General features: G+C 46.7%; 1 protein-coding gene across 1 annotated transcript in view; it reads right to left on the bottom strand.

Annotated features, from left to right (window-relative positions):
* The window catches only part of LOC139049980 (uncharacterized), a 67,813-nt gene that overhangs the window by 24,672 nt on the left and 23,243 nt on the right, over window positions 1–19,898 (bottom strand). The window contains exons 4-6 of the mRNA XM_070525928.1: window positions 5,479–5,672; window positions 3,106–3,182; window positions 678–804 (exon numbers count right to left, since the gene is read on the bottom strand). Of these exons, the coding sequence (XP_070382029.1) occupies window positions 678–804; window positions 3,106–3,182; window positions 5,479–5,672 (398 nt within the window). The remainder of the gene's footprint in view (window positions 1–677; window positions 805–3,105; window positions 3,183–5,478; window positions 5,673–19,898) is intronic.

Raw genomic sequence — 19,898 nt, 5'->3', positions numbered from 1 at the left:
TGTTTCAACACCGCACGTCTTCGATGGCGTGATCCCGCCACCACTGGTTTTCAGGGCTGAGTGGTCCTCATCAAACGTCGCCAGCCCTCTTTGAAAACACGTGATTACAAAAAAACCAAACTTTGGGTTATTACGTACCGAAACCATAGTGCGATTATAAGGCACGCCATAGTGGGCAACTTCAGATTAACTTCGAACACTCTGCTTACTGCATGCGTACCCATGCTGAATTGCCTCGGTAAACGTGGACATGACCCTGTTTCATTTCATGAGCCTTAGATCGGCATCTTTGCTTCACAATCTTTACATTTTGCATGGCGGGGAGCGAGTAAGCAGGTTACAAACCTGCAAGTGTACCGCACATTGCGGCGTGTTAATAGGATTGAAAATCGGGTGAGCTTGTGCAGTTTCGTGGTTGCGGTATGGGGTGTGCACAGTGCTGTGTGGTGCTGCCTCCTTCTTTGTGCTTCTCTGGTCGTGCTGTTGCAACCATGAAGCATGTCAAGGCAGGATGCTCCGGCCGAACGCTCAAAAGTGCCAATGCAGTACTGTTTCAGCCAACAGAGAAAGACCTCCCATGGAGAAATTACGGAGCAGGGGCATGATTGTTACACGGGTAGCCATTCCAGTCGTCTCCGAGTTGCTTTGCAGTAAGACTTTTAGAAATGTGAACTTACGTGGCACCGCCTTCAAAATTTGCTGATGCTTCCTCCATGCCAGCGCGGCTTGTGCTGGGCCTTGCTTGATTGATGCTGTTGTCGCACCCCAATTGCTGGTAACAAGTGATGCCATTGTCAGGGACGCCTGTATGGCACAAAAGTATAGTAAAGTATTCATTCACCGTAGTGCAAGGGCGATTCATAGGAAATCTATGTTTCATGCTCATTGTGCCCGGCAAGAATCTTTTAGTGGTAGGGAAACTTTACTGTTGTGCTACCGTACGCAGGGATTTTTCTTTCTGCAGCTTTCTTGAATGCATGCAAGAATTTTGTGGCGATGAAGAAGCCAGGAACGATCAAGATTGTGCAGTATTGGTTTCTTTTGAAGATTATCACGTTTTATCTCAAACCGCAAGCAGAACACGACAGTGCTCGAAGTTAAAAAAGACATGTCGGTATCTTGTGGGTGGAGCCCTTGACCCAATATATTTGCTGTGTTATCGAGTAATAAGCTCTCTAGGTGCCTCACGAAGTTATTTCTTGTTCATCTATTATGAGTAGCAGGCATAGACGACAAAGAAAAATTGACAGGTAGCGTTTCTACCAAGGGGTTTTAAATTTTTGTTTGACATATGCCCCTAATTTATTGACATGCTATGACAGATAGGTGCGTCATTCAACGACATAGTCGCCTTTCAGATACTAGGCATCCGAAACCCATTTGGTGACTCCGGTAGCTGAAGTTTCTAAGCACCGGCTCTAAGCAGTGCGTGTTTTGCAGCTCACTACGAACGCTGAAACGACTGTCCTCGCCAATCTTCCTGTGTAGGCCGTCAACCGACTATAGGACAGCTATAAAAAGGATTGCTCAATGCGCATGTGTAAAAATTTTATTGCAGACACCAGATCAGCCTAGAAAGAAATGTGGAAGTGGTAATTCACGGGGAATGTCAATGAACCGTGCAACGGAAAACGTCAACGAGCGTTAAAGGTCTGGACTGTATGGATAGCGCTGCAGGGATTGTACCTAGGTGCACATCTTTCCTACACCTGCGCAGAAATCGCGTGAAATTAAGAAAACGTGAGACACCTAAAATGCAGAAATTACAGCGGAGCCTTCCTCAAGATGACCACCGATGCTACTGAAATTAGCATTAAAACTGCAGGAAGTGCACCTTTTTTACAACATGAAGAATGGCTAAGAATGTTTGACATTGTTACACCGGCATGCCTTAGTCTCTGCGCTTTCGTACGTCACAGGAAAGATCAAACGTGTATTCCCTAGATTTGAGTTTCATCATCTTTGACTTCGGAGGAACTACAGTGTGATTTTTTAGTCTCTGGCATTCTCAATTTTATCAGTCGCGTGGCTCAAGTCACAACGTTCGTCAGGCCTGCGAAAGTGGTTGCAAATTTACTGGAGGAATGAATGATGCTTGTTGTATGCAAGGAATGCCAATCGCCTTTAAAAAAGAACATTCAGTTTGTAATGCCGGTGTTTTGGCATGGCGTACATTTTCTTGTTAAAAAATAATTACAATTTCGAGGTTGCAGCACACGCATGGGAAATTGTTGGGTACTGTGATTGGTGCCCTGTCAACACAAATAAAGTTACAGAAGCCTATAGTTGAGTTATTTGGTAATGATTTATGCATAAGAGCGCGAATAACTACCTGAAAATTTCGTGCATTCTTGCGTTTCATCTTCATTAATTTGTGAAGGTTGATTATGCTGCGACGGCGACTTCGCTTGCTTGGTATGAAAGAACCAAGAGCTTAAATATAAACTGTTTTGGGCTACCCCAAATTGAATTCAGTAGCTTCTGCATTCGGCTGCAGCGGGATACGTCCGCTGCTCGTAACATGCTATGTGTGAGCAATTACACAATGCCGAAAACGTGACAGTACCGTTACGATCCTCCAGGAAATACATCTGAAACGCCACCCTAATTGCACATCTTACTCTGCATTCGCATCGAAGCACTTTCTTTGCTGACCAGCTTGATCAGTTTAAGGGAAACATTATCCCGATGTGAGCAGGAATAACCCACTGAGATTCTGCTCCGCAAATAAACTTGTAGACCAATGGTAAAGTGATGATTCCCCTTACAAGTGAATTAGTCACTGCATAGAGTGAACAGTCTCGGCTTCTGCCACTATTTAGGAGTGTCCTTTACAAGCTCACCGATACAAGAACATATTCATTCAGAAGCTTCTATTGCATAGGATATGTATGAATTTGCATATATTCCGATAAACACAAATTTCTCAATAAGGACTTATAAGCTGGCTCATGTGGAAACCGTCTTGACGGCATGGTAAAGTGCATCCTTGGGCGCAGGATCTGTACCGCTGCCGCGGTAACCGTAGGGGATACCTCCTACGTTTGTTGTGAAGCGTCGGAAGTGCCTGGCGCAACCTGTCGCAAATGGCCATCGCCTACGTACCTTCGACGTTGTAAGTCACCTCGGTTATCGGCGTGGGCGGTGTATTCCACTGGTACTGCCACGCGTCATCAGGAATGCTGCGTTCGATAAATTATTTGTCAGACAATTACTAGCTGTGACAAAAATTGCTGAATTTATGTTTTCTTTAAACAAAGTTCTGAAGAAGTAATGTCGCATTTCCTAAACGCGCCACTTGCAATGGTCCGATATCAACAAAGACTGACTATGCTGGCTGGCATAGGACGAACGGAACACCCGGGGCATTACACAGAGCAGAGCACTCATTCACTGTAGTCAAAATGGCACCTTCACTTGCACGAACATTGCCAGTTTAACGGTTAAAGTACTTGCAATGGTCCTACGTAGCTTTCTTGATAGAATGATTTCTTCACTTGTCACATTGAGAGAATCCTAACAATATCGGAATAAAATTATGATGCATGGAATATATTTTTTGCATTGATAACTCAGGTTGGAGTATAGGAATGACAATGTGCAGATGGTTTGTGCATTTATGATAAAAACTTGCACTAATATTTCTAAATTATTATTTTTACTTCCTGACGTGATTCGGCATCGCTGTGGTAAATTTGGCGTTTTCATGCCAAATACAAAAATCAATAAAAGATGCGGTAGCTATGACTAATATGTCATAGTTTAGGTACCTTATAAAACTATGGCGTCCGATGACTTGCTCTGGAGAATACAAACATATTTCTCTCTCTTAGCCAAGTAATAATTTGAACAGTTAAAAACAACATGACGAGATCGAATGAGGTAATCATGAACTAGAATGGTGTTAAAAAAGATTTCTTTTCAAGCGATGATAAGTTTACGTCTGTGTCGCTCGCCCTAACCTATCTCAGAATTCTTTGAAAGATAAGGTTTATTGTGAGAAAAACATGTAAAATAACCCTACGATTGATACAGTGTTTAACAAGAAAAAAGCATCGTGCGACTGCATTCGTTCTCAAATGGAAAAGGGTACTGTAGAATACCATGACTTTCCACTTCTTTATCAGTGTGGCACTAGCTTGCCCAAGTTATATAGTTATTTAAGAAGTAAACGATGTAAAGCCCAGTAATGTAAGCGTCATTTCCAAAACAATAAAAATAGATAAATATCTGCATCGCCTAGAAAACTCCAAGCGGGAAAAGTGTTTTATCTTTGATGCGCACTAATTGCCGTTAAGCAACACATGCAAATGGAAGCGCAATAGTTTCAAGCAAGCTTGTGGCTTTTGATTCAGAGGTTTATGTTTCCAAAAAATAAAGCTTTGAAGCGGGCAGAACTTTCTTGGTGATGGTGTCTTTTGAATTGACAAATCACAGTATTCTTGTGGAACTAGACATGTACAGGCGCCGACAAAAGTGGTATACTCCATGCAGCGGGAGCCGGACCAGCCACAGAACACCTATACAAACTTAGAGAAGGGAAACTGCACCTTCCACACTGCAACGGAAATAAGCGTAGTGGTGGCGTCGTGAACTAAAGTATGCGACCACAGATGGCGCTGTACAGCAGGAAACGAAAACAGTATTGCCGCTTTACCAGGTGTTCTGTGTTCTGTGGCGCCTCGATCGTGCTTCCGCCAGTTTGGTTGCTGTGTGGCAAACGTAATGTAGGCGTTACGTTTGCCACACAGCAATTTCCTGTGGTCGCATACTTTAGTTCACGACGCCACCGCTACGCTTATTTCCGCTGAACTGTGGAAGGTACAGTTTCCCTTCTCGAAGTTTGTATAGGTGTTCTGTGGCTGCTCCGGCTCCCGCTGCATGGAGTATACCACTTTTGTCGGCGCCTGTACCTTGTGTTGTTTAGAAAACACGTGGCGGCACGACGAGTTTCACTGCGGTTCAAACTGATTCCGGGGTTTTTCGTGCAAGCGACAACTTGATAAAACTCATGCCACAGCAGTGGACTGAACATAAATGTTCACCACCGTTGCTTCTGTAACGATCACATAAATGCAAACACGGACCTTTTTGCAGTGTGCTTTCATCGAAATCTGGCGGTCGCACCGGTGATTGAATCCGGGACTTAGAGCGATAGCATCTCAGGGCGGGTGTGCAGTACAATAATGAAACACAAGCAAAACATATTTTTTTCTTTAATTACGATCGCTTAATGTCCTGAGAAATCTTAGCCTGAGTACTAAACAGCTGACTTTGCGCTGGACATGGCAATATTTTCACATTGCCAGTGCATTGACGCGTCTAGATCTAAGAAAACCTCCGATTTAGAAGCCCAAGTTTTCTTTCAAAAGGACCCGTTTTAGGTGGGAACAAATGGACAGATATACATGCCTATTTTATGGGTTGTGCCTAAGGCTAACAGTATTGAAAATAAAATTATTAAGCTGTAAAACTCACGTTGTGTAGGCGCCCAAGGTAGATGAAGCGCGCGTGGTACCGCCACAGCTTGTGCTTGCAGTTGCCTCGACCGTCATACTAAACTCAGGAGGCGTGTATTCGTAGCTTCTTTCATCAGCCATGCTTGAGGATTCGATGCCGTGTAACTGGCGTGTATTCCCGAATGCGCAATGTTGAATCTCCGCGCATGCGCACTGAATGCCAAGATAGAACGGAAACTAATGAAACTTTTGTCACTTCGGGATTTCGATTGAAATGATACCGCGCGGCTGAAAAAAAAAACGAGACGTTTGCGTCCGCCACTAACTTGACGCGCCTGTGCAAATTTTTGAACGATAGCAGAGGCGCCTCGGTAAACCTTGCTATCTTTCCGCCGAATGATCTAACCAAACTAACCCTCACTTACACCAACAAAAACAAAAAATTTACATTTATCGGATGGTAATGCAACTTTTTTTTCATTGTCCTCTCAAAGTGAAGTGGACATCTTGCTGGTAAGATATTGTTGCTCGTGTAAGCTCTCGCGGAAGTGCAGAAGGCAGAAGTGCAAATTATCTCGAACTAGCGTATGACTACCAGAGGCTGAAATTCTGCTGACTGCTGTGGCACTCTCTGGCCCAGTTGAAATGAAGCAGGTAGTTCTCTCCTGATGAGTGGCGCTCGCTTTGTTCTGTTACCCAGAAATTTCAGTGCTGTCTTCGCCAACACCGAGCAATACAGAAGTGCAAGTACTTCACACTCGCCGCGCTTCTTCGATAACGAACGCGCACGCGTCATGCATAGCCGTAGCTCAGTCATATCCCGCACCACGGGAACAGTTTTATGGGATTGCTCCAAAGTTGTGAATAGCGTTTCACGTCCTGTACGACCAGCGGTGCAGTCGTTAAACAAAATACGTTACTGCCCAGTGCAACCGTCGCATATTTCTGTTGCACGAACGGTACCCAAAGATTGATTACAAAGAATCAAGTTCGTAAGCTTTATAACATTCTCTAATATAGATCCACACCAAATAAAGGGCCATGAGCATAAACAAGCCGAGTCAGCCGTTGAATCAGATTTTCATTGTGCTTTCGCCGTGAGCTAATTCACGCCCATGTTTTCGCCGTCGTTTGAATTACAAGGGCGACAGGTGTCATTGACTCGTGCTTGCAGTGCTTCACGAAAATGCTTGTAGTACAAAAGTTTCTCCCTCTGCAAACACGAATCGATGTATTGAGAACGAATCGAGGAAATTTAAGACGTCTATCGTTGTTGAGCTTGTTCTAAATTGTGCAGGCTTCAGTATCTTATTTGTATTTGCTGAAGCTGTGCCAGTTGAAAATATTATATACTGAGCGTCAACTGGTGAGTTTACTACGCAACTAGCTCAGACAACGCAATTCAATGATCTAAATTGTGTCTGTTTTCATTGCGTAAACAAGAGTGAAAAGTCTCGCCAACGGGGTGATTGCAGCGCAAGAGCAGAAGCGGTCTTTCAGAAGGACAGCAGTCTACACTGACAATTTACTGATGTCACATAGAAATGTTACAGATGCTTATTAGGTGATACAAGCGCAGTGTAGTAATTGATTTCTTCAAGAGGACAGATGGGTGGGCTATAGTTGGTTCCACAAAACTTGAGGCAATGCAGGAAACGGCATGTAGAACAGCAGAAGGGAAGCGCTCTCTTCGTTCACTTCTGTCACCTTACGCGGCTTTCTTGCTCTTTGTCTCAAGCAATTCGCTTCTTGCTACTGCCCTACATGGGTATACTTTTGGTTTTCAATGACTTTCGGAAACTAAGTACGTGACAGTGTGGCCTTCGTAGAGTAATATGGTATCCAAATGCTAAGCAGAATGGTATTTATTTCCGTGCCTAGCACATTCAATGCCTTCTAAGTAAATCTGTCAATGAACCTTGTTATAAAGTGCAAGCACAGCTGGACATTGTTCAAGTAATTACGCAAACCTCGTAAGTAAATTTCTAACTGAACTTCTGCCACACCTTTGCCGCTGCGTGACACTGTCTAGCAAATACTTTAATTGATGCAACATCATGCTTGAAAAATGAATGGTTACAGTGTTCGTTCTTCTTTGACACGAAGTAGATGCTTGCTAAGCGTGTTAAGCACAGTTTATACAAACCTACGTAAAATATTTTTGGCTGTCAAGGAAAGACGTACCGCATGCACCCATAGTTAACATAACGATTCACTGCCCTACTCCACGAAAGCATGAATTGCGATAAAGTTTCGCTTTTGAAACTTTCCCCAGCTTTTTCTTCAGCCTGCCCTTGTGTAGTACTCCACGACTTACCTTTTTGATTCGATAAAATATTCTGTGCTTGGGTACCAACGAAGTAACGAAGTATGCGCCGTGTTTTCTTTTGTTCACTGAAAAGATTTTGCGCCAAAAAACCAACACACACACGAAAGATGACGACACCACGCACCCGTGGTGTCGTCGTCTTTCTTGTGTGTGTTGTTTTTTTGGCGCAAAATCTTTTCGGTAGGCAAGGTCAGCAACTAGCCCAGCAGTTAACTCTTCTAAACCACATTTCTTTTGTTCTTTTCGTGTCTTCCTGCAATCCTCATTTCGCATGGAAACCCGTCTTTTGCGTGTATTGTCTTTCGTTTGTGGAATCAGAAATTTTAACAGGACAGCGTTCAGCGCTCCGTACGTATGACACAAAATCCTGTGTCGCCGTTCAGCGCCGGCGTCCCCGTGAGCGAACATTCTCTTATATAATAGAGCATGGGACGCGTAATGCGAAGACGCGTGATTGTTCCCCACCTGCAGCAAGTTGTTTCTTCATCCAGTTTCAATTGCATTAATTTATCATTTCTTTATTTCAATTAGTAAACACAGCTAATTTATCTGTGTTTTCTTTAATATCCTCGTTTGTTGGTATCTATAATATCATTAATAAAAATTGGGCCCCTCGGTTAACCGCTTTTCTTTTCGTTCCTTTTATATTGTAGTGCATGTACATAACGTACTTTGCTGTATGACTTGTATGTGGGGATTAGGCTGCAGCACCGTTATATCACTTAAGTTACTAACACCTTGTCTTACATTTTTGACAACGTTATTACACGGAGTTTTCAGTATGACAGCCCGCGAACAAACGTCGTGAACTACAGACCGGCAGCGCGTGCCTTTCATGTTGAATCTTCTGCGACTGAAATAATAAACAGGCAAAATATAACGAAAACCTGGAAATTACGTTCTTTTTTTGTGCTGCTGTGCACAGCCTCAAAGATCGGTCCACGCAAGAGGCGGCGTTTCTACAAGAAGGCTCGTCTTCGTGCATAGCATTCGCCGCCAGCATTTCCCGGTAAAAATTATGGTTGCATAGGACGGGGTATACGTGAAATACAAGCCAAAAACGTGTGTCGACTCCGGCCAGGGGCCTTAAAGGTTCTTCCACTCAGCATGGGTTCAACTGTCCTCATAGTCATTCCTCCGGACATGGCTGAGCCGTTCACAGATGAGGGAATGAAAGGTCCTTGCTGTGGCAGCACACCAAACACCTGCCGACACATACGCACCTACGGAGCCAATTGTGCGGGAACCGCAGCATCTGGTACGAACAGCGGAATCTACAGTAAGCGTCACGCGAAATTAATGGAATACTCTTTCTTGGTGTTCACTAGTGTCGAGATGTGGCCCCTGCATGGCCATTGGCGGTGCTCTTCATAATTCCAGCTTTCCAAGACGTCCTCAGCCAATGCTACACCTTGTGGTACCTTTACATGATTCGTCGACGAACGAAACTACATATCCCTGACGGATATTTTTTAGCACTTAGAGGTCTTTCTAAAGCACGCATAATCGCCACAGTTTTATTTTTTTCGCACGAAGTGACGGTCCGCTACTTGCCTCTTTCCCTTATTGCCCACATATGGAAAGCACATGTCTGGGGGTGCCAGCTCTTCTTTAGCTTAGAACACCATTTGTATTGCTGATCTGTTATTTAAAGCATCTTTGTATGGTGCTTTCAAATAACCTAGTTTATGAGGCCCAATGGGCAATCCATGATTCAGTGCGTTGATTATTACAGAAACAGGCATTTCCCTGTTCGCACATAGTACTTCAAGTTTACGAGGCTGCCACGTAGTTGGGAATCTAGAAACAGCCTTTATTTTTGGTGACAACTTCTGATGCAGGTTCCAAGCTATGGAGTTATTCCTGGCATGCGTAATGACGTAATATATTTGCGCAGCTGTATGTTGTTTGTTATGGTGTTGTCACCTAAACCGATAAAAAAGTCGTCAAACACCGAACAACGATGGTCTTACATCACCTACCTCGCAGCGATTCTCCGATTCCTCTTTCCGTGGTTTGGACTTTTGAGTATTCACATGACATCTCGAAGTAACCCTTAAGAAATGAATAGGCATTCCTCTCGGTTTAAATCCACGGTAAGACATGGCAGATTTTTTACATTGCCAAAAAAAAGCAACAACTGCAAGACGGGTTCATCGCTCAAATAAAAATGTCTCTGTCCGCACACCATTCCGAGCATTTCTGGTGGTCTTGCACGTTCCAGGATGTATATTGTACTCTGCGCCGTGGCACGTGAAATCTGTTTAGACGTTCATTTCGGTTTAAAACTGGTGGCCATCAAAACATTGAGGAATGGTAAGCACGTGTTCTGCCGAAAAAATGTCCTTTAACCATGGAATTTCGTGTGAAAGGTAGCCAGAAAAATGTTTATTCTTGATATTAACAGCTCTAAATATCAACGTTACGAATCACATACCCAAGAAAAAAACATGTTCAATGCCTATTTTTATATCAAACATGCTCTCTGCATATTCATGTATAATGTAGAAAATTGAAGCAAAACCTACTTAATCATCTTGTCTTTCATTCCTGGCCGGCCACCTCTTTTCTCCCTTGACGAAATGCGCTAAAATGTTATCTAATGCCCTAAATGTTAAATCTGCTATCGCTGCCAAATGAGACACGAACAGTGGAGTGAGTGCCAGAAGCATAATTAAATGTTTAGTGTCCACCGTCCGCAAGTCATCAGCATTCACAGGCGAACATGTCTGGTTCGAGCTCACCGGATTGTGATGTTCGCATTATACTGCAACATTTTCTTTTTTGTTTCGTTCATCATTTATTTCAAAGCGAAATACCAAACGTGAAAGAAAACTGATGCGAAAATATCAACTGGATAAGAGGTTTCACTTTTACTAGCGAATGAAGTTCAGCTTAGGCGCGGGTTAATCGTCGACACTTTCACGTTGCAGTAGCGGCGAAGAACATAGCAGCAAGAACCTTGAATCGTGAAACGAACACTTTATTTAGTGAAACTGTGCCCACAAAACAAGTTACACTCGTGCTGTATGTAAGCACCGAATATATGCGTCAGTAGTCGGTAAACAGATGTGCAGCTGAAGCGTGTCGGTTGTTTACAAATGATTAGTCGACGATCCCCGACTAATCACATGGGCTCGTACTTCTTCCAGAATTCAAAGCGCAATTCTCTTCAAGCATGCAGTGTGATTACAAGAAGTTCCACTATAATATAGACAACATATAAAACCTCTGAGTGTGACCACGCATGATTTGCTACACATATGCCCGTGAGGCGCCGAGCGAATATTTAACAATGGTTAGCCGCTGAAATGCGTTCTCTGGAAAAGAGAAGCACAACCGTCAATGCGCCCATTTAAGAATTATCGCCACGATATTAGGAACACCACACAATAGCGAAAGATGAAAGCGCACGCAGTCAAGAAAAATAGCAAAACAACGAATTCCCAGAGCTCGATAACACTGGTAGAAGGGCTTAAGGCGCAGACCATGGACTACTTAAGAGCGTGAGTGGGTCCGCTGTGATTGCGTGACGTCCGGCTCTACCTCACAACCGTGCGCCTATTCGTCAAATTATCTTGTAGAGTCTTAAATAATGTCGTAGTGGCTATTCAGCCAGTCCACGTCGGCGTATCGGGGTCCAAACCCGGACATGGTCACCGGGCTGGTATTCCACATAGCGTCGTCGAAGATTGTAGCGTCATTTCGTGGTCTTTGGCTGGTGCCTAATATGTAGACGGACGAGTTCTGCTTTTTCAATGCACTGCAGAAAGGTGGCGTCGTCCAGATTCTTTTCGGCGCTGACGTTCGGTCGCATGACGTTGGCAAGCACCGTTGGGTTCCTTTCGTGAACCAGCTTGAACAGCGTAGTCTGAACTGTTTTTTACACTCCGTGGTAAGGGAAGGTTCCGTACGGAAAGTTGGCATCCCACGTCTTGTGTTCAACGGCCGTGTTCATTCCAGTCGGCGTTATCAGGTCACCTCGAGCATCCCATTATTGGGGTCTTTCCCATTCAGGCATAACTTTCTCTGACTTCGGGGAGAAGGATTCAGTCATGACAGAGTGCTGGGGTCCTGTTTCTTGGTCCTGCGCTACGGTTATGCTGCGGCGTGGGATCATGACTATATCGCATTCTCCTTCTGTTATTTGGCGCACGACGCGTTCTTCAGACGGCATCGTTTTTCTTTCGGAGCTTCGTGGGAATGGCCGTGTGTTGTTGCTACGTCATGGAGATTGAGGTGGTGTCCACTGCGGAGAAACTTCGGCACTTGAACGAACAGTAACCGCACGGTGATTGGTGGCTGCGTTTAGTTTTCCGCATATGGCCTCAAAGATTGGCCACGTTTGTGGCCAGTTTACTGTGAATGTTGCAGTGAGAGGTAGTGCCTTGGCGACGGCGATCGGGAAAGCGGGAGGATTCTCCACTGAGTTGAAGCCAAGCAGTGAGATTTCGCGGGGTCGTTCATCTTGTTGTGCACGCAGAGCGTTGACGGCAAAACCTGGTAGTCCCAGCTATTGGTATGGGCATAGGCAATAGACGTGGCCGGTGTCTCCGTTGTGGTACTGAGCGGGTGGTGGTCGGCTGCTGGCGCGGAGGGGGAGACAGACGGAGGAAGACAGTGACGTAGGGCATTACTGCCAGCTTCAGCTACGGAAGTTCAGGGACTCAGAATGATTAATCGATGTTTACTAAGGCGATGCAAGCAATCAAGTCTACTGGAGGCTGCGTCGAATAAAACATCCTACCCAGTTCGTGGCATACAATGGCTCTGCGGGCCTTTCGGAACAGGTCGAAGCATAGTGCCGGGAGTTTGCACTTCGTCGAAAAATCTAGGCGGCTGCATTGCCGAGCGCGCTTTCCCATCGTGTTATCGATGCCCATGACTTCTGTTGGAAATTGTGCGGCAATCTCATCCTGCCAGTTTACGATTCAACCGGGCGTAAAGCTCTTGCCAGCAACTGTGCATCACCAAGCGGACCTTCTTCTCAGAGATGTCCTGGTTGATGTAGCTGAAAAGATGGTTCAGAGAGAGAGAGAGAGTAAAACTTTATTAATATAAATAAAACAAGGCACGATGGTTGGAGCCCCTATTCCAGGGCCCCACTGGCACGAGCGGCTCGCTGGGCTTGGTCCAGAAGAGCCAACTGGCTCTCCCGACCCTCGTCCGCAAGCCATGCCTCCCACTGCCTATTCCTCATTAGTGGATGTTCGTGTAATATGGGACTGTCTATGTGCGGAGGCCTCCTGGGACACTCCCATGTGATGTGTTTTAGTGTGGGTGTGTCTGTGCACCACGGGCACTCGTCAGTGAACCTCGTGGGGTGTATTCTGTGTAGGTGGTGCAGGTTGGGGTATGTATTTGTCTGAATACGACGCCAGTCCCTCTCCTGTTGACTGTTTAAATCGGAGTGAGGATGTCCAAAACGTCTCCGCTCCTGCCTTTGCTGTAGGAGGATGTCACGAGAATTCGGTGGAAGGTCATCGCTAGGCCATGCCGTTGCTCGGACGTTCAAACCTCGAGCAATACGGTCTGCCCTAGCGTTTCCTGCCAGTCGCTCGTGTGCCGGACACCAGACGATAGTGTGGTGCCCTTCCAGTTGAGTGCCTAAAATTTTGATTACTGATTTGGGTGCCGTTCCTTGCAAAAACAGGCGGCAAGCCGCTTGTGAGTCGGATAATATGACAGCCGAATTGGTTTGGCGCTCGGCGTCCTGAATGGCCAAGGCGATGGCTGCAGCCTCTGCCACGCATGCCGAGTTGGTTTTGAAGGATGCCGTTGTTATGTTGTTGTTGCATGTAGAAACTATGGTGAAAGTGTCTGAGCTGGCTCGACTGGCATCCGTATAATACACCCCCGGTCCCATGCCGAAACGTTTGTGAAGGGTCTTTGCCCTTGCTCTGCGTCGTCCGGGATGGTACTTGGGGTGCATGTTTTTGGGAATTGGGGCCACCGCGATGTGCGATCGAACATTGCGGTCTATCTGTGCGGTTTCCTCTCCGCAATACTGGGGTCTCAGGGGAAAGCCTAACCTCGCCAATACTTCCCTGCCCTGAGTTGAAGAACAAAGTCGTTCTTTCTGGGCATATAACGTCGCGACTGCGTACTCGTCAAAAGTATTGTGCAGGCCCAGTCCCTCGAATCTCTCTGTGCTAGCGCATTCGGGAAGACCAAGGGCGGCTTTGAAGGCTTTTCTTATTATTACGTTTGCTTGTTTATTCTCTTGGTTTGTCAAGGCCTGATATGGAAGGGCGTATGTGAGTCGGCTAATTACGAATGCGTGAACCAGGCTGATGGTCTCTCCCTCAGTTAGGCTGTCTCTGCTTTTTGCCACTCTCCTTATCATTCTGGCCACGTTTCCTGTGACCGCCTTTAGTTTTTGTAGGGTGTGAGATGTTCCAGCATTCTGCTGTATCCACATCCCCAATATTCGGAGTGTCTCCACTTCACGAATTGGCGCCCCGTCGAGAGTCAGAGTGAGCGGCACCCAGTCCTTCTTTCTTGCGTATTTCGCACGCACCCGAATGAATTCCGATTTTTCGGGTGCGCATACCATGTCCGCCGCCCTCGCGTATTCCACGACTGCGTCTATGGCCTTTTGAAGGGTTTCTTGCTTGTCCCCGTAGGACCCCTGGTGAGCCCAGAACGTAATATCATCGGCATATATCGCACAACCGAGATTAGGGTGTTTATCTAGCTCCAGGGCTAGCTTTCTCATCCCTACATTGAAAAGCAGTGGAGAGAGTATAGCTCCCTGAGGGGTACCTCTGTCGGGACAGTTGAAGGTGTCGGACCTCGTGGAGCCTAATCCGATTGTGGCCGTGCGGTGGCTGAGGAACGAGCGCACGTAGTTATAAATTCGCGTTCCGCAGTTCACCGCTTCCAGGCCCTCCAGAATAGCGTGGTGGGAGATGCTGTCGAAGGCCTTTTTGATGTCCAATGCCAATACAAATTTATCTTCCGACCCTCTGTTGGGGTGCAGGACCTCGTGTTTTAGTAGTAGAAAAACGTCCTGCGCTGACACGTGGGGTCGGAAACCGAACATGTTGGAGGGGAACATGTTGTTTAGCTCTATGTGGTTCGAGAGCCGGACCTGCACAACCTTTTCAAAGAGTTTCCCCGCGCACGACGTTAGGGAGATGGGTCGAAGGTTGTTGATGTTACGAGGCTTACCTGGTTTTGGAATAAGAATAATTTTTGCTTCCTTCCATTCTTTTGGAAGGACGCCGTCCTCTGTCCAGACCGTGTCGTTAAAGAATTTGGTCAAGCTCTTTAGCGTGTCATCACTTAGATTGCGAATCATTGCGTTCGTGACCTGATCTACCCCTGGGGTCGTGTTTTTCTTGAAGGAGTGTGCCGCTGCGTAAACCTCTTCAAAGGTTATGGGGGCGCCCAGTTCCGGTTGGTCCTGACCTTCGTAAACGAGTTTGGTGGATTGCCCGGTCGGTACAGTTCCTACGTATATCTCTTTAATTTTGTCTATCATGTCAGCTTCCCGACCTTCAAACTCGTTTTCAAGTAGCTTGAGTGTGCGATTCGCGACTGTTTTTGTTCCTCCCGGGTCAATCATACTTCGAAGAATGCGCCATGTTTTCTTTGTAGTCAACGTGCCCCGAAGCGAGTCACTGAATTGACGCCAATTGCTGTCGCTTAACTTTTGTGCGTATTCGTTAGCTTCCTGCGCTAGCTGAGCTATCCGTGTCCGGAGTTTGCGATTAAGCTTCTGCCTTTTCCACCTTTTTGTGAGGCCTCTCCGGGCTTCCCAGAGATGCAAGAGGTGACGATCCACGGCTGGAGCCTCCGTTGTCGTTTCAATTGTTTTTGTGACGCTAGAGTGAATAACTCTGATCCGCTCGGCCCATTCTCCTACGTCTATTATGCTGCCGATTGTTTCCTGTTTTTCCCGAAATTTGGTCCAGTCGGATAGCCTTGCCTTGCCAATAGCTCTTCGAATCCTGGCTGCATTAACCGATATGCTTAAGATATAGTGATCGCTTCCTAGGTTTTCACCTAGGTTCGTCCATCGCGTCTCACTTTCGTTGTTGGTGAACGTGAGGTCGGGGGAAGTGTCGTGGGACACGCTGTTCCCGATGCGCGTTGGGACATCTGGTTGAGTTAGCTGGAAAAGTCCGTAGCGCTCTACAACGTCTGCTAACAATATGCCCTTGGGATTGTCTCTATTGTAGCCCCAGTTTGAGTGTTGTGCGTTAAAGTCGCCTAACAATATTAATTTGTCCCTACCTTGAGCGAGTCGCACCGCGGTGGCCACCACGTTTTCAAAATCCGCCTGTTTTTCTCTGGGAGAACTGTAAACGTTGACAATAATTGTTTTAGGTTTGCCCCTTTTCTGCGGCCAAATCGTGATTATCTGGTGCTGAATAGGTTCCCGAAAAGAATAATTTACGCTAATCGTGACATCCTTCTTGGCAAAGGTGGCTACTTGAGGGTAGTCAGGGTGAGCATAAAGCTCGTACCCTTTGAGTTTTGGATTTTGTTTCCCTATTTCCTGAATACAGATAACGTCGGGAGGGATTGGCGCCGATTCTATGTAGTGCGTGAAATGAGCCAATTTAGTCCGTAGCGTGCAGCAATTCCATTGCCAGATTTCAATGTGTCCGGTCTTTGTGTTGTTTGCCATATTATCCATGGATATTACTGTCGCTATCAGTGTGCTCTATAGCTTTCGGTGTCCTGGTAGGAGCTCCCGGACTTTGACTGACCCTCTTTCGGGGGACAGCCGCGGCTTTTGTTTGCACATCCTCTACCATTCGTTTGAGTTTGTGTAGCTCTCCAAACATTAGTTGCATGTTTTGTGCTAACTGTTCCAGCGTTAACGAATGAGCGCTGGAGGCGGTACTTTGTTGCAGTGATGTCTGCGGTGGTGATTTGGAAGTGTGGTCTGCAATTGGTGTGGGTTGCTGTGATGTGCTGTTGTTTGCCATGCGCTTAAATGCTTCAAACTCGGCTCGTAGCTCGGCTAAACTGTTTCGAAGTATTTTGTTTTCTTCTACTATTTTCTTGTACTCTGGGTTTTGTGTGATTGGTGTAGGTGTACTCTTAGGATTGGCAGTGGGAGATGCGACTTGCGCCCAGCTCACCTGATTATTTTGTGGGGTGCTGCATGCCAGTAGGATCCCTGGTGACTTGCTTCTTGGGGCCTCTTTCTTTTTCGTCTGATCTTGCTGCTGAGGCACCTTGGGTCGGGATGCCGAACGTCTCCTCTGGCCCGGCTGCCCGGAACAAGATCGGCTCCTCGACGGCGAGCAGGTTCTGGAGCGGCTGCGACGATCCATGGCCGGAAGGAACTCCAGCTCGGAGTCCTCGTCTTCGGTGGCGAACCACCGTAGCTGGGTCTTCGTTGGTTTCTTTGGCCGTGGTCTTGATATCTGCCTGACTGGCTTTAGTCTTTTGGGACATAGGCGGTCACCCGTTGGATGATCACTCCCACAAATGGCGCATTTGGGGGTGCACGTGTGTCCATCGGCAGGCTCCCGCACCCCGCACGAGCGGCACACCTGCGCGTCGGGCTGTGGACATACGTCGGTGCGGTGTCCCACGGTGCCACAGGTACGGCAGAATTGTACCGCATTTCGGTAGGGTGTGCAGAGTTTCTCTCCCCCGAAGTAATAAACACACCTTGGCACTCGGCTGCCGTAGAAGGTGAGCAAGGCGCTTTGTGATTCGCCCATCATTCTTGCGTCGATCAACTCCAGTCCCTGCGTTCGGATACGTAGGTTCGATCGCAGCACGTCAGAAGGGGTGTGTGCTTCTATCCCGTGGATTACTCCCCGCGTCGTGTCTTCTCCTGCCGTAACGTACGCATTGACCGGGTGTTGTCTTCCGTTGATGTTCAAGGATTTGATGGCTTGCATGACCTTGGCCGTATCCCGATTCGGGGTGGATATCACTGCAATGTTCGAGCCTGACTTGATTCTTAGAATAAAATCGTTGTCAGTGGTTCTGTCCTCGCACGCCTCCATGACGGCTCTTGCCAGTGCCTGACTGGTAACATTCTTGAGTGGTAGCCCTTGGTGTGGTCTGATGACCACCTTCAGGTCACTCTTCGGTAGCGGCGGAAGACGCTTGAGTCGTGGGCGCCCGCGATGTGCCATGGGTTTAGACGAGTTGGTAGTCGGACCTGATGGCAGTGCGCTTCCTTGCGCGGAGCGGCGCTGCTGAGCGAGATTTTTCTTTTCCTTCAGGGAAAGAACGCGCTCCCATCCGGCTTCTGCGGTCGTTTCGTTGACCACGGTAGCGCTTTGCATGTTGTTGTTGATCGTGGCTGCCTCATTGCATTCGTGGTGCGGTGTTGCATCACCCACCTGAGATGCAGTGAAATCCATCTGTTCTTCAAGGCGCGACGTTGTAATAAGTCGCGGGTTCGATGTCGCAGCCGGAGTTCTTAAGGCCGCCATGTTCAAATGCGCGCGCGCCCGCCGGCGCCGCTCTTTAACTGAAGGTAGCTCGCCACGTTCTGAAGGTGGAAAATCGGCCGTAAGATGCCGAAATATGGTCCGACTGACCTGCAGTTGGTCTCCACAGGCGCCGCACTACTTCTTGGAGATGGTGGTGATCGTTTCGGGCCGGTCCCAGAAGGTGGTCCGCCCGAAAAACCAAACATGCGTAGCCCGATGTGAGCGCAGCCGTTTCGAACGGCGTCTTCTTCTTCTTCCCTCAAAAGATGGTTCATTCCCGCCGCGAAGGTTGCGATGTTCTCATTCGGTAGCTGCACATGGTTTTCTAGCAGAACCTTGGCCCACTTTTTACGCACGACGCTCGTGAATCTTTAGAGGAAGCCGCTATGAAACAGCGCCCTGGTTTTTATATTGGGCTCTCGATGCACGAATTGCGTCCTGCGGTGTCCTCCAGTTATAAGTGGTCGAGCCGTGGCTTGTCACATAATTGTTAAGCCTATCGAATTTTGCGTAGCTTTTAAGCCAGCTTTCCGGATCTTTAAACGATGATCCGAGGAACATAGGTAGCTCCCTCCGCTGTTACAGCACGATCCTTGTAGGTGACACGGGGACTGTCACTGGGACTGCTGATGGCGCCATGATCATCCCAGTTTTCTCGGGCACACGTCCGTACTCTTCAGTAGTCGTACGTAGAGGCTAGCTCGCGGGCCCATGACGCGGTTTACACTGTTTTCTCGGCTTGCAGGTTCTATCCGGTCAAAACGAAGCAGCTCTAGGAGATGTGACTTTGTAGTGACGATGAACAATACCGTAGCAAGAACTGTGAGTCATCAAGCTTTTGATTGGGTGAACGTGAACCCTCACACAAGTTGCACTAGGGCAGAAAAATGGGTCCTGAAAATTCGTCGACCTTCCAAGAAGTGATCTTTGGCTAACGAGCGTGCGATGTTGAACATTCCAGCGTAATCGCTGCTGCTCAATTTCATCAGGATGCGCAACTCTCTATGCCTCAGGCGTAATATTTTATTACAAATGGTTTGGCTACAACAGTCAAAAGATATAATTGGCGAGAATGATCGAGAATATGCTGATAAATGCTGGCGCGTCATGCATTGATCGGTAACTTAACATTTGTTAGCTGGTAAAATGCGTTCACAGGGGAAAAAATGTAAAAGTACGCGCATCAACATACCAAGAAACTTACTTTTCATCTAAAACCTTAATTATCATGTCAACGGTCCTTTGTCACATCAGGCTAAAAAGATTCGACGGCTGCAACTAGAATAAGGGGATAAAAACAGACGCCTTCCAAATGGCTAAAATCTTCCGTTTCAAATTGACAGAGGTTCCACCACAATACATCAAGAATCGCTAAAATTTTTTGCAGAGGGATGTCACATTGTATAGTGAAGCTGCCAGCTATTTAAATCCAATACACTCTACTGTCGTCAGCTTAGGTTATCGTACAGAACGAAGGTCTTCGGTATGGATAAAGGAGCCAAAGAAAAAACAAACAGCCAATAGATTAAATAAAATTTAAACGATATAAATTTTCCAATGCGTAAAACTTGGAGGTATAATTTAAAAGCATCTGCAAGTCCTGTCGCTCGGAGGTAACAGGGTCTTCTGACCTGGATGAATGGACAAAAAAGCTTTTTAGTAAAGAATACAGCCCCTTCCTCTTTGAGTGCTACC

This window comes from Dermacentor albipictus, chromosome 9 (assembly GCF_038994185.2).
Source record: "Dermacentor albipictus isolate Rhodes 1998 colony chromosome 9, USDA_Dalb.pri_finalv2, whole genome shotgun sequence".
Classification (NCBI taxonomy): Eukaryota; Metazoa; Arthropoda; class Arachnida; order Ixodida; family Ixodidae; genus Dermacentor; species Dermacentor albipictus.
This window is presented reverse-complemented; position numbering and strand designations above follow the sequence as displayed.